The 20503-nt window shown below is 46.3% G+C and overlaps 1 protein-coding gene across 3 annotated transcripts in view; it reads right to left on the reverse strand.

Annotated features, from left to right (window-relative positions):
* The window catches only part of RGS20 (regulator of G protein signaling 20), a 125350-nt gene that overhangs the window by 76315 nt on the left and 28532 nt on the right, over nucleotides 1-20503 (reverse strand). The window contains exons 2-3 of one of the 3 annotated variants that reach the window (XM_062189585.1): nucleotides 15621-15644; nucleotides 14675-15001 (exon numbers count right to left, since the gene is read on the reverse strand). In XM_062189585.1, coding sequence (XP_062045569.1) covers nucleotides 14675-15001; nucleotides 15621-15644 — 351 coding nt within the window. Of the gene's footprint in view, nucleotides 1-13260; nucleotides 13395-14674; nucleotides 15002-15620; nucleotides 15645-20503 lie in introns of those variants that run through there. The other 2 variants (XM_062189586.1, XM_062189587.1) reach the window with 2 other exon arrangements.

Raw genomic sequence — 20503 nt, forward strand, 5'->3', positions numbered from 1 at the left:
AGACACTGTAAAATCAGTCCCATTCACAATAACTGCAAAAAATTTAAATACCTTATAATGAATTTAACCAAGAGGTAAAAGATCTCTGTGATGAAAATTAAAAAACATTTTAAAAAGAATAGAATAAGACACAAAAAAGGAAAAATCTTCTATGTTCATGGATTAGAAGAATTAATATAATCAGAATGTCCCCGTTAATGAAAGCAATATACAGAGTCAATGTGATCCCAATCAAAATACCAAGGACATTCTTCTCAGGTCTAGAAAATACAATGGGAAATATGGAAGCATAAGAGATCCCAAATAGCTAAAGTACTCCTAAAGAATAAATCAAAGCCTGAGGCATCACAATACCAGATTTCAAGACCTAATGCAGGACAGTTATAATCAAAACAGCCTGGTATTAGCACAAAAATAGACATGTAGACCAGTGAACACAGTAGAAACCCCAGAAGTCAATCTACACATATACAATCAATTAATTTTTGATGAAGCAGCTAAAATCAATCCCTGGGGAAAGGTTAGTCTCAACAAATGGTGCTGGGAAAACTGGATCTCCAGATGAAAAAGTATGAAGCAAGACCCCTATCTTACACTTTACATTAATGAACTCAAAATGGATCAAAGATCTAAATATATGACCTGATACAATCAAATGAGAACATTGGGGAAACTGCAAGACATTGTCATAAGAAAAGACTTCTTGGACAAGACCCCAGAAGCACAGACAACCAAAGTAAAAAATAGACAAACGGGATTACAACAAGCTAAGAAGATTCTGCACTGCAAAGGAAATATTTAACAAGTGAAGAGGAAACCAATAGAATGGGAGAAAATATTTGCAATCTATGCAACTGACAAAGGATGAATATTCAGATCTATAAAGAGCTCAAAGAAAGTCAACAACAACAACAACAACAAATAATCAGTGAAGAAATGGTCAAAGGCCTTTAACAGGCATTTCTCAACAGATGAAATTTAAATGGCCAACAGACACTTGAAGAATCAATGTGATCCCAATCAAAATACCAGATTTCAAGACACTTGCTCAGGATCACTAGCCATCAGACAAATGTAAATAAAAACCACAATGAGGTTTCACTTCACTCCAGTTTTAATGGCTTTCATATAAAAATCAATATACAATAAATGCTCGTGAGTATTTTGGGGGAAAGGTACCCTAATCCACTGTGAGTGAGAACACAAACTAGTACATCCACTGGGAAAGCAGTACTGAGATTCCTCAGCTACCATATGACCATGCCATCTCACTCCTGGGAATTTACCCAAGGGAAATGAAATCAACATATGAAAGATTTATCTGTACTTCCATGTTTATTGCAGCTCAATTCACAATAGCTAAGATATGGAATGAACCCAGGTGTCCATCAACTGATAACTGGATGAAGAAAATCTGGTATATAACACTATGGAATACTACTCAGCCATAAAAAGAATGAAAGCCTGCCTTTTGCAATAAAATGGATGCAACTGGAAAACATCATACTTAGTAAAATAAGCCACTTCCCAAAAGACAAATACCGTATGTTTTCCCTAATCTGTGTCAATTAAAAGAATACAAAACATGTAATGTATATGAGCAAAATTGACATTTTGGGAATTGATTATTGTTTTCCACTCTTGTCTCAACTGTTGAAGACCAGTGTTTTTTATTTTTTTATTTCTTATTTATACATTGAATTCTTTACTTAGTGGAGGATGAATCTTATGATTATAAAATAAGCTGAAAGTATGTCATTGTAAAAATTACAAGAAAGAAAAAGGAAGGAGGAAAAGATGTAGGAGTATGGGTCAGAGGTAGGGTAGGGTGGGTCACATCACTATGCTCTTAAATCTGTACATATGAAGCACGTGAAATTTGTTCTATATATATATATTTGTTATATGTATATATATGTTACATATATATTTGTTTTATATTATATATAAATAAAGATGCCTGTGTTTTATATTGGTGTTCCTAGGTTCAAATTCCCAACTCTGGCACCTGACTCCAGCTTTCTGCTACTACAGACTCTGGGCAGCAGGAGTAGTAATCCTAGTAGTTGGGTTCCAGCTGCCCATATTAGAGACCTGGATTAAGTTCCAAGCTCCCAGCATTAGCTCTAGTTCAGCCCCTAGTCATTGAGGCCATCTTGGGAGTGAACCAGTAGATGGGAGCCATTTCTCTGCCTCATAAATAAATAAATAAATAAATGATTTTAAAAGATATATAAGTGTTTAAAATTAAGTGATCTATCTGCATCAGCTTAAAATAATGATAAGCATTGGATGAGTAATTGTAAGAGGTATCATTTATGGAATACTTCCTTGAACCTTCTGCTGTACACTTATTACTTTAAGGTGATATTATCCGTGCTATACACAGTCAGATACAAAGGCTTACAAAACTACTGAGCAAAGTCAAAATTTGAGTCCAGTTCTCTTTCATTGCAATGCTCATGCTTTTTACAATTGCATGCAATTGGATCTTCTATCTGAATCATACTTATAAGGACTATGCCATACTTCTTTTCCTTCCAATATTTTAAAACTCACAACATATATTACACTTTGCACCTGTGAATACCAATGTTTAACCATTCACATTAAGAACTACAATAGGAACAAATGATATAACAGAAAGAAAAATGTAATCCAAAATTCAAAGGAAAAGAAATATAAGAAGCATGTCAATAGGTCAAGGCATATCACTGGTCTTATGCAACAAGTAGTCATTTCAGATAATAAAAAAACAGGCAAATAGATAAAATTAAATTGCTAAAGTCACCAGAGAGCTTGTGGAAACATTTTGGAAAGGGAGATTCTTCCTAGGTGAGCAGTTTGTTTTATTCCCCGTGGATCTTTGCTAACCATGAACATGGGTAGGGGATACAAGGGATGTAATCTCATGTAGGAGAACTGAGTCCCATTAATAGAGAGGACTTCCTCGAACAATGGCTAGCTTCCTCAAGACACTGACCAAATGTAGAAGCTACATGGAGAAGGTGAGGATGCAGACCGAAGCTGAAAACCTCTGAAGGAAAGGTCACATTTTTCCAAGACCAAGGAGACAGAAACACACCAGGCTCTCAATTCAAAGCCCAGGAGAAAATTTCTGAGGAATAGGAAAGAACTGAGATAAGAGAAATCTTATTAAATCTACAACCAGCCCCAATACATTTCAGTATCTGTTAGGCCTGATATGATCAGCCCCTCTTCCTCAGGGAGGAAGTCCCTCTGATGGAGACTCCCGGCTAAGCAAAGATACTATTTGAATGCCCGGATTCTTTATGTACAATGTCTACATGCAATAAAAATTACTAGATACAGAAAGAGATAAAAATGTGACCGATTATGTATATAGGTAAACAGATGGTCTCAATATTAGATTTAACAGATAATTAGAGAAACAAAATAGATGAAAAGTTAGAGAAAAATGTCAGAGAATCAAGGGGGTGGGCATTTGGCCTAGCAAGCAAGATGCTACTTGGGACGCTTGCATCCTACAGCAAAGTGTCTGCATTCAAGTTGGTGGTTTCTCTCCTGATTCCAGCTTTCTGCTAATGCACACTACACAAGGCATCAGTGATAGATGGAGTATACTTAGGTCCCTGCTACCCACATGAGAGAACTGGATTGAGTTTCAAGCTTCTAGCTTTGACTCCAGCTCAGCCCTGGCCATTGTGGGCATGTGGGGAGTGAGCCAGCATATACAAACACACACACAAACATGCTATCTGCCTCTCAAATTAAAAATAAATCTTTTAAAAGAAATTTATAAACAAAATCACATACAATACATTCAGAACAAAACACGTCCTGAAATTCACAACTCATTAGATGGTCTGACAGTAAGTAAGCACAGTAGAATATAGATTAAGTAAAGTAAAACTCTGATCAATATATTCAAATTGAAGCAGAGACAAAAAATGGACCAAACAAGGCAGAAACTAAGAGATTTAAGGGGGGAAAATGAAACAAACAAACAAAAACAAAACCCCTGATATAAGTATGATTTGAGTCCCAGATGGAAAGAAAGAGAGAAAATAGGACAAACATAATATTTGAAGAAATATTGAATGAAAAGTTCCCAAAGCTGATGAAAGACATCAATTGACAGATAAAATAAGATCAGTAAATCCAAAGGAGAACAAATTCAAAGTAAATGACACCTAACCATATTATGTTCACTGTGGTAAGTCAAAAAGTAAAGGAAAAACTTTAAATCAGGCAAAAGAAAAGGCACTGAAAGATAGCAAGACCTGCAACAACAATGGATAAATCTCAAAAACATAATGCTGAACAAATGAACCAGAAGCAACAATTATATACTGTAGAGTTCCACATGAAGTTTAAAAGGAAGCACAGCTGACATGTGGTGGCAGAGATTATAGCGGACTTAGAGGAAGCAACATAAGGTGTTGAGACAGGATAGAAGCAGGAATCACTGAATTAAACCCCTTCTCACCCGACATGGATCCATTCTCCAACTCTAAACCAATCAGGCCAAAGACCATCTGGACCCTAATCACAAAAGACAAACCACTGCCCTGTCAGGGACTTCCCCATGTGACCAATATGTGATCTTCCTGGGGTGGCTGTAGTTAGTATTTTGAGTTTGTTAAGCACAAAAAAAATAATAAAAATAATAACAAGTAAAAATAACAGTGCCTGTGCAGAACATTGAGCCAGGTGCAAACCAACGTGTCATGTATTGAGGCAGAAGAACCAGAACTGCAGGCCAGGCAGAGACCCAAGTGCTGCATGCTGAGGGGAACCAGCACGCAAGCCAACCCCATAAAAGCACCTATTTAGCTCCCATTGGAGAGCCAGTTGGTAGAATCTCTTTGGCCTGGCCTGTCTCCTATGTGTTCAAGCATAGCCCCCAGCAAACTTTGTCTGGGTTGTGTGTTGGCTTCTTGTCAATTTTCTACTTGTAAGTGAGCCAAAGAATCTGGGGTCAGCAGCAGTATTACGGGGGTGCTAAAAATAGCCTATATCTTGATTTAGGGCAATGGAGAGCAGTTTTGCCCTCCAGGGAACAGTTAGTAGAATCTAGAGATATTTTTGGGTGTCACATCTAGAATGAGGTGATTGTCACATGTAGGGAGCAATGCTATAGGCACCCTACAACACACTTATCAGACCCCACAAAAGGAGTTATTCAATCCAAAATGTCTCTTGGGGGGCCGTGGCTGTGGTGTAGCCAGTAAAGCCACCACCTGCAGTGCCGGCAACCCATGTGGGTGACAGTTGGAGCCCCTGGCCACTCCACTTCTGACCCAGCTTCCTGCTAATGTGCCTGGGAAGGTAGCAGAGGATGGTCCAAGTCCTTGGGCCCTGCACCCATGTGGGAGACCTGGAAGAAGCTCCAGGCTCTTGGCTTTAGATCAGCCCAGCTCCGGCCATGGGGCCTTCGGGGACTGAACCTGTGAATGGAAGACCTTTCTCTCTCTGCCTCTGCCTCTCTGTAACTCTGCCTTTCAAATTAATAAATAAATCTTTAAAAAATTGCAAAAACATTTACAATGTTATAGAAATGAAATCATAAAGGATATAACCCTTTGGAATTGGTCTTTTTAAAAAAAATTTCTCTAGTGCTGAGGTTTCAATATGTTGGCCTGTGGTTATATGGGGGTATACTTATGTAGTTTTTAAACCTAAACTCTTAAGATGTGTACACTTAACTATACATTATCACTTAAGTCGACAAAACTAAAACCAATCACAGTTCTCACAGAAGTACCCAATAGCTCCTCACCGGGATCCAGCACTCTTACAAAGGAACTGTTAGTTTTATAAATACTCTAACTCACCAGAGTCCTAATAACCTGAATTTTCCAGAAATTACAATAAATCAGGAAGAATGAAACTTTTTTTAAAGATTTCTTTATTTATTTGAAAGTCAGAAGTACACAGAGGGAGAAGAAGAGGCAGAGAGAGAGGGAGAGAGAGAGAGAGATCAGTTTTCCATCTCCTGGTTCACTCCCCAATTAGCCACAACGACCAGAGCTGTGCTGATCCGAAGCCAGGAGCCAAGAGCTTTTTCCTGGCTTCCCATGTGGCTGCAGGGGCCCAAGGACTTGGGCCATCTTCTACTGCTTTCCCAGGCCATAGTAAAGAGCTAGATCAGAAGTGGAGCAGCCAGGACTCGAACCGGCACCCCTATGGGATGCCAGCACTGCAGGTGGTGGCTTTATCTGCTATGCCACAGTGCCAGCCCCAGAATGAAAATCTTTAAGTAAAGTCTCCATTCAATGCAAAGAAGTAGCTACACTGAGGCCGGTGCTTTGGCATAGCGGGTAAAGCCACTGCTTGCTGTGCCGGCATTCCATATGGGTGCTGGTTCGAGTCCTGGCTGTTCCACTTGTGATCCAGCTCTTTGCTATGGCTTGGGAGAGCAGTACAAGATGGCCCAGGTCCTTGGGCCCTTGCACCTGCATGGGAGACCTGGAGGAAGCTCCAGGCTCCTGGCTTCGGATTGGCACAGCTTCTGCCGTTGCAGCCATCTGGGGGAAAGAACCAGCAGATGGAAGACCTCTCTCTCTTTCTCTGCCTCTGCCTCTCTGTAAGTTTGCCTTCAAATAAATAAATAAATAAATCTTAAAAAAAGAAGTAGCTATACCTTTCTATAAATCAAGAGATATATGAGCTAGTTATCACCAGAAATGTGCATGTATGCAAGTACAATAAAGGCCTATGGTAGACATGATAAGCCAGGATTCACTTGGAGCTATCAGAAGATTAATAGAGAAAAATACATATGTACTTGTATAAGTAATTCAATTTTGATCCCAAGGATAACAATTTCTTGCACTAATTATCAAAAAGTATTTTACACAATTTAAGAAATATACTAGTCCCTTAAATCTCATTATTAGCCCAATCTGAGATGTAAAATAATTTACAAGAGTGGGGGTAAGGAATAAGATGCATAATTTTGTTATTGTGTTGACTTTTTTAAAATAAAGGATTCCTTTATTTATTAGAAAGAATGACAGAAAGAAAGAAGAAAGGGACAGGAAGAAAGAAAAAGAAAGAGAGAGAGACAAAGAAGGAAGGGAGGGAGAGAGGGAAGGAAAGAGGAAGGGAGGAAGGGAGGAAGGGAGGAAGGCTTCATTCCCCAAAAGCCTACAACAGCCATGGCTAGGTTAGGGCGAACCAGAAGCTAGGAACTTCATCCAGGTCTCCCAAGTGTGTGGTGGTTATTCAAACACTCGGGACATCATGCACTACCTCCCAAGCACATGAACAGGAAGCTGAATTAGAAACACAGAGTAGCCAGGACTCCAGCCAGGCACTCCACTCCAATATGGGTGCGGGTGTCTCAAGCACAGCTTAAGCTGCCGCATCACAATGCCTACCCCAATTGTTTTTTAATTTGTTGCTGTTTTTTTTTTAAAGGAATACAAATTTCATAAGCACAACTTTAGGAATGCAGTTATTCCCACCATAAGAGCCTTCCCACACACACTCCCACCCCTCCTTCTCCTTTCTCTCCTCTTGCCAGTCCCATTCTGCATTAAGATTCATTTCCAATTAACTTAGTACACGGACGACCAGCTCTATAGTAAGTAAAGATTTCAACAATTTGCACACACACACACAAACTGTTTGAGAACTGCTTAATTTATTGATTTATTTTTTTGTATTCATTTATTGGAGAGAAAGAGAAACAAAGAAAAATCCCATCTGCTTGTTCACAGACCAAATGCCTGGGATGCCTAGTTGGGAATTCAATCTAGATCTCTCATGTGGATGACAGGAGCCCAATTATTTGAGCCATCACTTAACTGCCTTCCAGGTCTACATTAGCAGGAAGCTAGGGTCAGGTACCATAGGTGGATATTGAACACAGGCATTTCATATATGAAACAGGCATGCTAACCACTAAGCCAAATGCCCCTGCTCCTATGTTAATGCCAGCCATACAGCCCTAGAAGAGGCAGACGTGTCAGATGTTACTAGCCTTAGAGCATCAGTACAAGCTTTTGTTCTAGCCATGAGCAACTGCTGTTCAGTTGCTCAAGTGGAGACAACCCAGATAGCAGGGTCCCCTCTATCTCACTTCTGGATAGGGGTGCATTTTGTACAACTCAGCACCTTAGCAAGTCAAACTTCTGGGTAACTTTGCATGAGATGCCTTTGTCTAAAACCCAGATACTAATATGAAGTAAAAAAAAATTTTACAATTTAGAGTAGGATTAATTAAAACCATAAGAAAGGTCAACTAGCTTCAATAACTATTGAATTAACTCATGTAAAATATCATTTCTGGGCAATCGACCATATTACTCATTTTTCACAAGTAAATCCCCATGCAATTAGCTAGAATCTAATCAGATGGATTAAAACCAGGTAACCTATTCTATGAATTCTTAATCATGCAATATTACTTTGAGCACTCAGTCACATCAAACTTTATTATGAATGGCCCCTATAGGAGTCAATTGTACTATGAACTGACTCACTCACTGCATTGCTGTTTAAACCCTTGAACTAGCTGCTCAAGGTAACATTCAGGGACCATCTCAGATGGTGCCGGGTGGTCAATGACTCACATTTATTGTACTAAATGCTAAGCTCTGACTCAGAGTGATCCCTATTAGCTGCTGACTGACACTGTACTTATTTGAATAGAAGCTAACATTGTGAGTCACCTGGTGGTGCACTGAAAACCAATCTGAGATATACCCAATTGGACAGTGATTCACATTATAATCATATTGGGACTTGACTTGACACATGTGATTTCAGAACTCAGTTCTGCCAAACTGGTTTGGGAGCATGCGAGAAAGTCACTCCCTGCTTCATGCCCTGTATTTCTGTCTAAGAACATGTGCAGACTCTCCTGAGTCGCAAAAGTCAAGGGTAAGATACTCAGTTAATGTAACGGACTGAACCAGGGTTTCCTTCCTCAAGGATACAGGCACAATTCCTAGAAGTGCCCTCTCTGGAAGATATTGCCATAAATAACTTTGCAAGACCAGTTGCTCTCTTGAGCAACTGCCATGTAATTCCTAAACCGTACCTGTGAGTGATGGACATTTAAGCCACTGCCAGTATCTGCTTGCCTGTGGAAGGTGAATGTCATGAAACTGTCGCATGCAGCAATGAATGAGCAGTTGGATTTTAGGAATTGATAGTCAAGTGTCTGCAATGAAGGCATGTGATTTTTTTTCTTTTTCACTCGTTAGTCTACACAATCTAGAATACTGAAATATCCTTCTGTGTAGTCTTGAAGGCCTTTCCTAAGCCTTTCTTATAAGAAATGCCCTCAAAGCTTGAAGGAGGGAGATTTTAATAATTTAAGAAAAACTCAAAAATGATTTCTAATCTATCTAAAAGTGCTTAAAGGATTGCTAGAACATGCAACTGAAAATATACTTCAGTGCCCCCGTAAATTCTCCTGCTGACTGCCACTCGCTTGACCTGTGACCTCATCTAACCTGAGGCCAGCCATGTGGTCACATCTCGGAATGGGAGGGACCATGACAAAGCTGTGTGACAATCACTGCTATGCTCCTGCCTCTCTCCTTTGGTGCTGGAGATAGCAAACACTTGCTTTTTCATCTCTTATATATACTTTCTGGTTTCCTGTCTCTTAAACGTTCACAAACCTGCAGTAAACAGGAAATCATCAGTGCGGTGCTTCTGAGCCCTGGGGAGCAAGGCAGAAGGTCTAATTCTAATCTTGTTTCATCCCCCTCATTAGCTGGGGATCTCTAGCCAAGACCTCTCACCTCTCTGAATGTCTCCTCCTCTGCCAAAGGAAGGAGGCAGAATAAGTAATCTGATTTCATCATCCTATGTTTTTGTTATAAAGGTAGGCTAAAATGCTTACAGTGATCTCAGAGAATTTAGCAGTAAACTAAGCTCCCACATTCATCTAGCTCTTTAGGTTTCAGATTCTCTTAAATAAAATTAACTCAGTGCAGTGTTTCCATGAAGATATTGGGCTTTCTGTAAATACCTTGATCTAATGTGGTTTTAATCCATATTTGTTTTACAGAAAAAACTCTTGGGGAGGTTAAAAATTGACCTAAATGAAAGATCTTTGTGAGTGAGATCCCAGTAGAAAGAACAGGCCATCAAAGAAGGAGGTACCATTCTCTGAAGGGAGGAGAGAACTTCCACTTCGACTATGACCTTGTTTAAATATGATGAGTTGGCGAACCCAAAAAGGCTTCCATAGCCTTGGCAACTCATGACTAGAGCCTAGGGAGATTACTGACGCCATAAACAAGAGTGTCGAATTGTTAAGTCAACAACAGGAGTCACTGTGTACTTACTCCTCATGTAGGATCTCTGTCCTTAATGTGTTGTCCAATGTGAATTAATGCTATAACTAGTACTCAAACAGTATTTCACACTTTATGTTCTGTGTGAGTACAAACTGATGAAATCTTTACTTAATATATACTAAATCGATCTTCTATATATAAAGATAGTTGAAAATGAATCTTGATGTGAATGGAATGGGAGAGGGAGCAGGAGATGGGAGGGGTGCGGGTGGGAGGGAAGTTATGGGGGGGAAGAAGCCATTGTAATCCATAAACTGTACTTTGGAAATTTATATTTACTAAGTAAAAGTTTAAAAAAATGCTGTTTGAAACTTGTATCTCATAGTTATTTGAACAGATTTTGTAGAAAGATGTTATTAAGTGCACATACTGACAGAAAGCATTTACTGTTTTCCTAATTTTGATGATGTACATGTATTTCATCATACTTCTTTTTTTTAAAGATTTATTTATTTATTTGAAAGGCAGAGTTACAGATACGCAGAGGCAGAAAGAGAGAGAAAAGTCTTCCTTCTGCTGGTTCACTCCCCAAATGGCCACAATGGCTGGAGCTGAGCCAATCTGAAGCTAGAAGCCAGGAGTTTCTTTCAGGTCTCCCACACTGGTGTAGGGACCCAAGGAGTTGGGCCATCTTCTGCTTTCCTGGGCTATAGCAGAGAGCTGGATCAGAAGTGGAGCAGACGGGACTCGAACCGGCAACCATATGGGATCCCAGCACTGCAGGCTGGGCTTTAACCACTACACCACAGTGCTGGTCCCCATGCTCATTCTTCTATAGCATACAAAAATAAGCATTTTGTTTCTGATCTGTTTTGTAGATTTATTTATTGATTTATTTGAAAGAGTGGTAAGAGACAGGAGAGTCAGAGAGACATCTGCTAGTTCACTCTCCAAATGGCTGCAAGAGCCAAGGCTGGGCAGTCAAAGCCAAGAGCCTGCAACTCCATCCTGGTTTCCCATCAGGGCGGCAGAGACTCCAGTACTTGGGCCATTATCTGCTGTCCTCCTAAGCACATTAGCAGGAAGCTGGAACAGAAGGGGAGTAGCTGGGATTTAAAGTAACATTCAGATACAGGATGCTGGCAATGCAAGAGGCAGGTTAATCTGCTGCACCCCAACGTCAACCCCTGTTCGTGATATTTTTGTATTATGAATTGAACTCAACCAATTTATGATCAGTATAGTAACAGCAATAGTAATAATAGTTTTTTGCCTCCTTCGTTTTGTTTCAGCCAGTTAGAACTCTACTGTATTAACTAATAGAATTATGTCAGTTACCTCATGAGGTAGATGCTTTTATTATCCCCGGTTCAGAGATGATAAAACCAATGCACAGAGAGGTTAAGTGACTTGCATATGGTTACACAGCTAGGTTGGGATTTGAATGTAGACAGCTACAGACCCCAAGCTCCAACCCTTGGCAAGACTGCTTCTCCTATGCATTGTTGCCATGTGATATAAAAGATGATACTTAATGGACACAAAATGAACAGGATGAGATTCGAAATAAAATTAGGTTTTGCATAGTAACAGAAGATTAACAAACAAAAAACCCCAGTATCTTAGAAATCATGGTTGTGCAAAAACACTTTCAAATGCAGTCATTTCATTACAAACGTCCTTGACAAGTCTTGGGAGCAGGTCAGACCCTTTAGTGAACTTGGACCTTTGTTTACTCAAGACCACCGTCTGAAATCAGTAGCAGGGCACCGACCCAAGGATCGAGGCGGGAGCTCCCTGTTTCCCACACTGGGGGGCGGGAGGGGGGCTGCACGGAGCCCCCGGGGGCGGGCGGTCGCTTCTGCCAGCCAGTGAGTGAGATGGAGTCGCTCGCACTGGGGCCCTGGCTAGGGGTGCGACAAGGGGGGAACGGGAGCCAGAGAACTGGAGGGGAGGGGGCGTGGAGTGGGGGTCGACAAAGAGCCCCTAGTCTCCGACAGAGTCCGAGAAAGAGTCAACGCGTCCCCGCCGGATCCCGCCTGCGGCTGAGGTCTTTCGCTGGCCCTTGGCAGCTCGTTAGGGTTTTCCTTGGAAACCCACAAGTGCGGGAAGCTCACCACCCACCCGCGTGCCGGCGCGCCGCCTCTCCCAAGGCCCCTCCCACAGGCGGGTGGGTGTCGCGGGGAAGATCGCGGCGCACAGAGACTCGCGCTCCTCACGCTTGCCCCCTCTCTCCCACACCCGCAACCCCAGCAGGGCTGCGGCGCACGCCGTTGGTTCCCTGGTCGCCCACCTCAGTCCCGCAGCAGCCCGCCTCTCCACTCCCAGCCCTCTAGAGTCTCTGCAGCCCGGTCTCGTTCTAACTTCCCAAGCGCGGCACCGGAGCGCGGAAGAGAAATCCCGGTGGCTCCTGCACCCGCTGGCGGCGAGTCTGCCTCTTCGGTTTTCACGCACGTAAAGAGAGGCTCGGAGTCGGCCCCTCCAGGGTCCGCGCGGGCACGACGAAGCAAGGACTGCCTCCTCTCCCTTCCCACCTCAAACTGCCCGCCCTGGGCGCCGGCTCCCCTCCTGCTCCTGCCCATCGGATGAGAACGCCGACTTCGCCACCCGCCTGGAGTTTCCCAAACGCGTTTCGGTGGTCAGTGTGCCTTTTACACTTTGAAGTCTGCATTCCCGCGTCCTTCACCCGACCACAGCCTGGGTGTCAGGGGACAGGATCGTGCGGATGCCCTGGGGGATCTGGTTGTAAACTGATCCTGAGCGCTCGCACCGCGTTTCAGACACAGAGACATCTGCAACCTCCTGCCTCTGCCAACAGACGTTGGCTAACAGAGGGGACTGGACCCCTTGGAGGAGGCAGGCGACCCGCAACCGCTCCCACCGCCGCGGCCACCAGAGCCCAGGTCCTGCCGAACGCGCGCGCCCCGCCCTGCCTCTGCCACTTCGCAGCCAGAGGCCGCAGGGCGAGTCTGGGGGGGTGAAGAAGGGAGTGTGGAGGAAGTGGGGTACTCACGGTCCCGCCGTCCACCCCATCAGCCTGAGGAGCCGCTCCGGCCGGCTCGCCTCCGTTGGCCGTGCGCATGCGTCCCGCGAGTGCCTTATTTTTATTACAATACCCAGTGCTGTCCTTACTACGCCGGCGACGGCTCTCCGCGGCTCTCCCCTTCCTGCAGCTCACGGTCTCTGCGTTCGCCCTCTCCTCCCTCTCGCTTCCTCCCCCTGCTCTGCCTCCTCTCCGCCCCCTCACGCCTCCTCCCCGGGCCAGGCAATCCCGGGGCTCGCCTCCTCCTGCGGCGGCGGCGGAGGCGGCGGCGGCGCACTCCCGGGCAGCGGGGGCCGGGGAACACCCCCGAGGCCCCATGTAGGGGCGCGACTCGCTCTCGGGCCGCAGCCCCCTCCTCCAGACCCAGATCGGGCGCTGCAGAGGGGCGGGCGTTGAGGGCTCTGCACAGCCTGGTCTCTTTTGCCCTCGCCTCGGCGTGCGAGGGCCAAGCGAGAGACCCTTGTGTGCGGGGCTGCGTGCTCAGGACCTTGTGAATGAAATGAGGCGGAGGGAGGAGCGCGTGGGGCACCGCGAGGGGAGGGGGTGCTCGGTCCCCGAAGAGTTGTGCCCGGGCACCTGGTCGCCTCTACAGGGCAGCCCCCTCCCCGCCTCAGGCTCCGAGCACTTCTCTGTGCTCTGTTCCTCTCCACAACCCCTTGCAGCCTCCGCCTCCACATCTTCCGCACTGAAAGGGGGTCCTCGCCCTGCCCGGGACAGCAGGAGCCCCGAGGCCCCACCTGGTGACCGCGTGGGAAGGTGGGATGCCGTGGAGGGAGCTATGACCCTAGATCAGGATCCTGCTGAGGCCCTAGGTTCCCCCCTTTCTCCACATTCCTCCAGGGAGAAGGGAGGAACCGAGAGGGGAAGAGGACCCCTGCCGCCCAGGTCTGCGGTAACAGAGCTCCTAGGGTCCCACTGGGAATTGGCTGGGCCTCTCGGGTCCATGCGCCCGGGCTCCTAGGGCTAAACTGAAGCTGGAAGCTGACCTGACACAAAAAATAACATCACGTCATTTCCTCCACCGCCTGCTGAGGGGGCAGGGGTGGGAGCACGAGCGCAAGGGGCGGGCGGAGGCGCGCCTGGGGGCGGCTCGGCGGAGGGGGCGGAGAGCGACGCACTGGGAGCCTGGAACGGGGCCTCGGGAGGGGCTGCCGCCCCCTCCAGCTTCCAAGGGCCCTGGAAAGGAAGTGGCCCAGTAGAAAGTAGCCTAGGTGCCTTCCGGGGTGTCCGGGGCTCCCCACGCCCGTTCCTCCAGCGTGCCATGCACGTCCCAACCTTCCCAGCCTCCCTGTGGGCCCCGGTGGAGTGGGTCTGGGTGTGAGGAAGGGGCCTCAGAAGCCGGCGTCCACGTGGGGCGGGGAGTGGTGGAGACCACGGTACTCACGGGCATGGTCGAACTCTGCCCCGCGCTGGCGTCCTGTCTCCCGGACTCGGCGACCCGACGGGCCAGCTTCCGTGGGCCACCCTCTGGGGGGCGGCCGGGCATTGCCAACGCTGCCCCAAGCAGGAGCGCGAGGCGGCCGGGCAGCTCCTCGTGTCCCTGAGAGGGTCCGGCAGCCCGCAGGGCAGGAAGCAGGGGAGAGAAGTCCGGGCGCCGACAGGGAGCCTCAGGAGGGGGTCGCCGAAGAAGGTGAGAGAAGACCCGCGTGAGGTTGGAGAGCGGGCTAGAGAGGAAACTGAGCAGCTTCGGGGCAGCGGGCGAGCCTGGGAGCTGTGCAGGGCCGAGAAGGGCAGGGGCCAGGGCGGGAGAGAGAAAAAAAACCAGCACACCGTTACTGACGTGTCCTGCCGCTTGCAGCAGCATTTTGAGGCGTTGCTTTTGGGGTGCAAGGCAAAAGTCGGTTGGGAGCAAAAGGGCAGGCCACAGTTACCTGCTCTCCTCCTTTTCTCTTCGCCCCCCCCCCCCCCCCGCTTTCTGTGGCTCTCTATTACCTAAAGTGTAGTTCGCAGAAATGCAAAATCTCAGGCCGCATCCCAACCGACTGCATCCAACGCGCCATGTTATATTCCCAGGGGATTCGTTCGCACGTTAACTGTGAAATGCAGCGAATGGAAGGGGTTGAGTTGACGTCTCTTGGGTCTTTATACTGTATGAGAATCTCAGTTCATTTTTGCACCTCTTGCTCTTTCCCCTTGCTCTTCTGATCCCCAGTTCCTCCATCTTTTCCCCCTTCTTGGAGAGCCTCCAGGTCTGCCAGAGGCACAGAATTGAACTTGGGTATCCGTTCCCTCGGGATAGTTGTTTAGGGAAGACTTGGGTGGTGGGTAAGTGTGGCTGTGGAAACCGCAGACCTTGGGATGGAGAAAGGGGCTGCCCCGCTTGGCTTTGCAGGTGCTGGGTGGAATGAGGACACCTAGACTCAATGTGGGGGTTGTTATTACAGCCCATTCCCGCGCTCCAAATGTAGTTATTGTTTTAGGGAACATAGATACTTTAGTCTTCTGATTGTTACTTTGGAGACCTAAGCAATGGTGGGGAAGGGCAAATTTTTTTGTTGTTTTTCCTCTTGGAAAGGAAAAGATGACTCTTGGGAACCATTAGTTTGGAAATCAGTTCAGGGTTCTAGACTCAGCCTCACCACTATCTTGACGTCTAACCTGAGGACTCTGTTCATTGCGTTCATCTGTTTCACTTACAAAGTGAAGGAATTGAACTCTGAGGCTGTGAAAGGCCACCTGCCTCTTTCAAGCTGTTACCTTTCAGATGCTCTCTGGCTTCCCAGTGAGCCAACGTTTAGTGTGGTAACAAACCAGAACATAATTTAGCCAATCCAAAACACCTCCCTCAAGCAAAACAATTTAATCTGTCTGCTAAAAACAGGAGTGGTAGTTGCCAAGAAAAATGAAGGTGGAGGCGGGAAGCAGAGAATGAAAGTGACAGGGTGGGGGAGGCGGGCGCGGGTCCCAGGGGCGCCTCGGCCGCTCTCCAGGGTCCTGAAGATGGGCGCGGCCCGGGCTGCTTCGTGGGCCTGGCGCGGTTCCCTGGCCGCCTAGACGGCAGGCCTGGTGTGTTTTCCTTCGGTGGTGGAAATCTTGTGGGAAGAGCTCTTGAGAAGGGAGGGAGGAAACCTAGCAACCCATTCTCATTCATGAGGCCCTTTCTGGGAAGCCGCCGAGCGCGTTGGCTGATTTGTCTATCAGGCGTTTGTATGCGCCAGGGAGTCAGCTCGGTTTGCATTTCCGAGTAAGTTCACACTGTGTCGCTTCCCCTCGTTACCTTTTCCTGGGGAATGGGGTCGTTCTCCTAGAAATCGCATTCTTCTAGTTCAGATGCGCCCCTCCCCCGCTCCCCGGTACGTTGCTTTTATCTTAAGAGTTGGGGCTGGGAGCAGAAGCGGATTCTGGAGGAGAGCCAACCGCTCCCTGGAGGCGGGGAAGCGCGCAATTTGGAACGCTCTCAGCGCCGGACTTGGAGTCCAATGATAGAGCGGCCAAACGTCCGTCTCGCCTCGCCTGGGACAGGGGCCGGCGACATGCGCTTGGGGCTGGGGATTGGAATAGGGATTCCGCTGGCGCCCTCGCGCACCTGCTGGGGACTTTAGGGCCCGAAGCCATGTCTGCGCTCAGGTTCCGATCCGCGCGTGGTGAGGAAGGATCCGAGGCCGGAGGGAACCCAACTCTGAGAAGTCAAGAGAGGACTGGCCCGGTCTCCGGAGGCCAGGAGCGTGACTGTGCCCACTCGCGATTTCCTGACCTGCCCTGGCGCAAGGGGTTGAATGAAACCGAAAACCCTGAAAGTTAGCGCTGCACATCTTTCTACTGCATACACCCAACTCCCAGAGGCCCGAAGGAGCTTTGAGGGCCTCGCTTGGGTCCCAGAATTTGGCGTCCCCAGCTCCTGTTTTCAGTGGTTTTGTGAAGGCGTGCGAACCGGTAACCTGACCCTTGTCTGTTCTCCCCCTCGCTCCAGCTCTTGCCCCCGAGGCCCTTGCACGCCCCCTCCTCAGGCACGCTTCATTAGGCATTTTGCTTCGCTCCTGTGCTTCAAGACAGAGGCTCTTGTAAGGAAAGTGGTGGAAATATTCAGGCAGAATAAAAGTCCCAAACCCGATCCCAGGAAAACAAAGCTCTGGCTCCTTTGCTCCCCCGGAGGCATTCACCATTTGCCCTGGCCCAGACCGGTCTCCCCGGCAGTCCTGGCTGGGGGCCGGCTGCTCCGTGGCCACAGCAAGCCTGGTGTGGGACCCAGCAGCTTCCCCAGCCAGCGCAGGTGCGAGGCAGAGACGTGAACGGCGCTCCTAGGGACCTGGTTCCGGCCTGCTGGCGGGGTCACAGGTTTCATCCATAGCAGAATTAAACTACTCTTTACAAAAAATTTCTGAGCACCTTTCAAATTAAAATTACACTCAGGATGGAATACGAAATCAGATTTAATGCTATGAAGTTACCTCCCCAAACTGCATTTATTAAACTTCATTTTGCTAAGCTTTAGCGATAGTATGTATTTTTGTTTTGTCATTCATTTAGAGACATAGTTCTTCCCTTTGTGTACGAGTTGACAGTGATTGAAAACCTGCAAAGGCTCATTTTTGTCTGCTGTGATGATAAATCACATGGATTTGAAGGTGGCAATAAATAAGCCAAATAGGTTATGTCTTTTTGAGTTTCAGGTTTATATGAATTTGAGGCCAATCAAACTATTAATACCAGTTTCTATTAATGTTTCTTAGAATCTTCATGTTCTAGTAAAAGCACAACTGTAGAAAAGAATATCTCTGCCGTTCATACTTATGACTTCATCCATTCTTTTATTAACATTTAAAATGTGTTCATATCTAGGACTTATGTGGAAAGCTCATAGAGATGTTGTAGGAGGGTGTGTCAAAGAGTTTGTGGAAAAATCAAATAGGGTGGGCATTTAGCCTAGCAGTTAATTTGCCTGACGTGTCCCATATGGAAGTACCTGAGTTTGATTCCTGGCTTTGGCTCCCGACTCCAGCTTCCTGCTAATATAGACTCTGGGAAGCAGTGGAGTTAGTGCAAATAGCTATCTGTCAAGGCCTGTGGGAGACCTGGATTGAGTTACTGGCTCCCAGCTTTGGCCTTGCCCAGTCCTGGGTACTGGCAGCTATTTGGAGAATAAACCAGCAGACAAGAACTCTCTTTATCACTCTCTCTCTCTCTGCCTTTCAAATACATTTTTTAAAAAATGGAATCAAAGGGCTGGAGCTGTGGCATAGTAGGCTAAGCCTCCTCCTGTGGCGCCAGCATCCCATATGGGTGCCTGTTATATCCAGCTCCCTGCTAATGGCCTAGAAAAGCAGTAGAAGATGGCCCAAGTTCTTGGGCCCCTGCACCCATGTGTTAGACCCAGAAGAAGCTCCTGGCTTCTGGCTTAGGATCAGCTCAGCTCTGGCCATTGCCGCTATTTGGGGAGTGATCCAGCAGCTAGAAGACCTTTCTTTCTGTCTTTCCCTTTCTGTCTGTAACTCTACCTCTCAACTAAATACGTAAAATCTTTTTTAAAAATGGAATTAAAACATAAGTTTTTTTTTTTAGTGTAATGTTTTCTGAAATTGTAATATGGGGAGCTTCAAAAAGTTCATGGAAAATGGATTATGAAAAAACTGCATGAATTTCAAAATTTTCCACACCCGAATAAATATCTTTTTAAAAGAAGATTTATTTTATTTATTTGAAAAGCAGAGTTATGGGGCAGGGGCAGTGGAGACAGAGAAGAGAGAGAGATAGGAGAGAGAGAGAGAGATCTTTCATCTGCTGGTTCATACCCCAGATGGACACAATAGCCAGGGCTAGGTCAGACAGAATCCAGGAGCTTCATCCCAGTTTTCCACATTGGTACAGGGGTCCCAGCACTTGGGCCATCTTCTGATGCTTTCCCAAGCACATTGACAGGGAGCTGAATTGGAAGTGGGGTGGCTGGGACTTGAACCAGTGCCCATATGGGATGCTAGCATAGCAGGCAGCAGCTTAACCCACTGTACCACAGCGCCAGTTTCTAAACTTATCTTTAAATTTTATTTACCAACAAACAGTTGGAAGTAAACAAGTAATGGAGAATATGATATTGAAAAAGGAGGAATGGACAACAAATGGGAGTGGCTTAGATGTGATGTATGTCTGGGTAAGAGAAGCCCTCCAAGGCTGTTTGCCCTGTTCTTGCAGAGGAAACTGGGCCCCATGCCTTTCCCACAGGCATTGCTACCTGTCTCAGGTTAGGATATGGGGCTTTATTAGAAAACTGAGTCTGGGGCCAGTGTTGTGGAGCAAATAGTAAAGCCACTGGCATCACATGTGGATGCTGGCTCATGTCCTACTCTTCTGATCCACCTTCCTGCTAATGGACTGGGAAAAGGATCAGAAACCAGCCATGTGGGCAGAAGCTCCTGGCTCCTGGCCAAGCCTAGCTGTTGCAGGCTTCTGAAGTGTGAACCAGCAGATGTAAGATCTCTCTCCTCTCTGTCTCTCCCACTATCTCTGTTTCTCAGACTTTCAAATAAATAAATAAATCCTTTTTTTAAAAAAAACTTTATATTTACTGCAGTTTGAATATGTGTGTCAACAGTTTGTATGTGGGAAATCTGGACATCAATGTAGCAGCTGAGATGTAGCACCTTTGAAAGTTATTAGGTCAGGAAACTCTGCCCTCAGGAGTGGATGAATCCATTCTTGAATTAATGGATTAATGGGTTACTTCAGAAGTGCTTTTGTTATAAAAAAAAAAAAGGTTTGGGACTGATGTTGTGACATAACAGGTTAAGCCACTGCTTCCAACACCCCTTCCATACACATGGAAGCGTGGCCCCAGCTATTATGGCTATTTGGGAAGTGAACCAGCTGATCCATCTCTCTCTCTCTCTCTCTCTCTCTCTCTCTCTCTCTCTCTCTCCCCCCCCCCTTTATCACTCTGGCTTTCAAAATAAATAAGTGGATTTTAAAAAAAAGATTTATTTATTTGAAAGGCAAAGCTACAGAGAGGCAGAGGCAGGGGCAGAGAGAGAGAGAGAGAGAGAGAGATCTTCTATCCTCTGGTTCATTACTCAAATGGCCACAACAGCTAGAGCCAGGCAGATTTGATGCTAGGAGCCAGAAACCTCTTCTGGGTCTCCCACATGGATGCAGGGCCCAAGCACTGGGACCATCCTCCACTGTCTTCCCAAGCCATAGCAGAGAGCTGGATAGGGAGTGGAGCAGCTGGACCTTGAACTGGTGCCCATATGGGACGCTGGCACCACAGGTGGCAGCTTTATAC

Source organism: Lepus europaeus, chromosome 4 (assembly GCF_033115175.1).
Source record: "Lepus europaeus isolate LE1 chromosome 4, mLepTim1.pri, whole genome shotgun sequence".
NCBI lineage: Eukaryota > Metazoa > Chordata > Mammalia > Lagomorpha > Leporidae > Lepus > Lepus europaeus.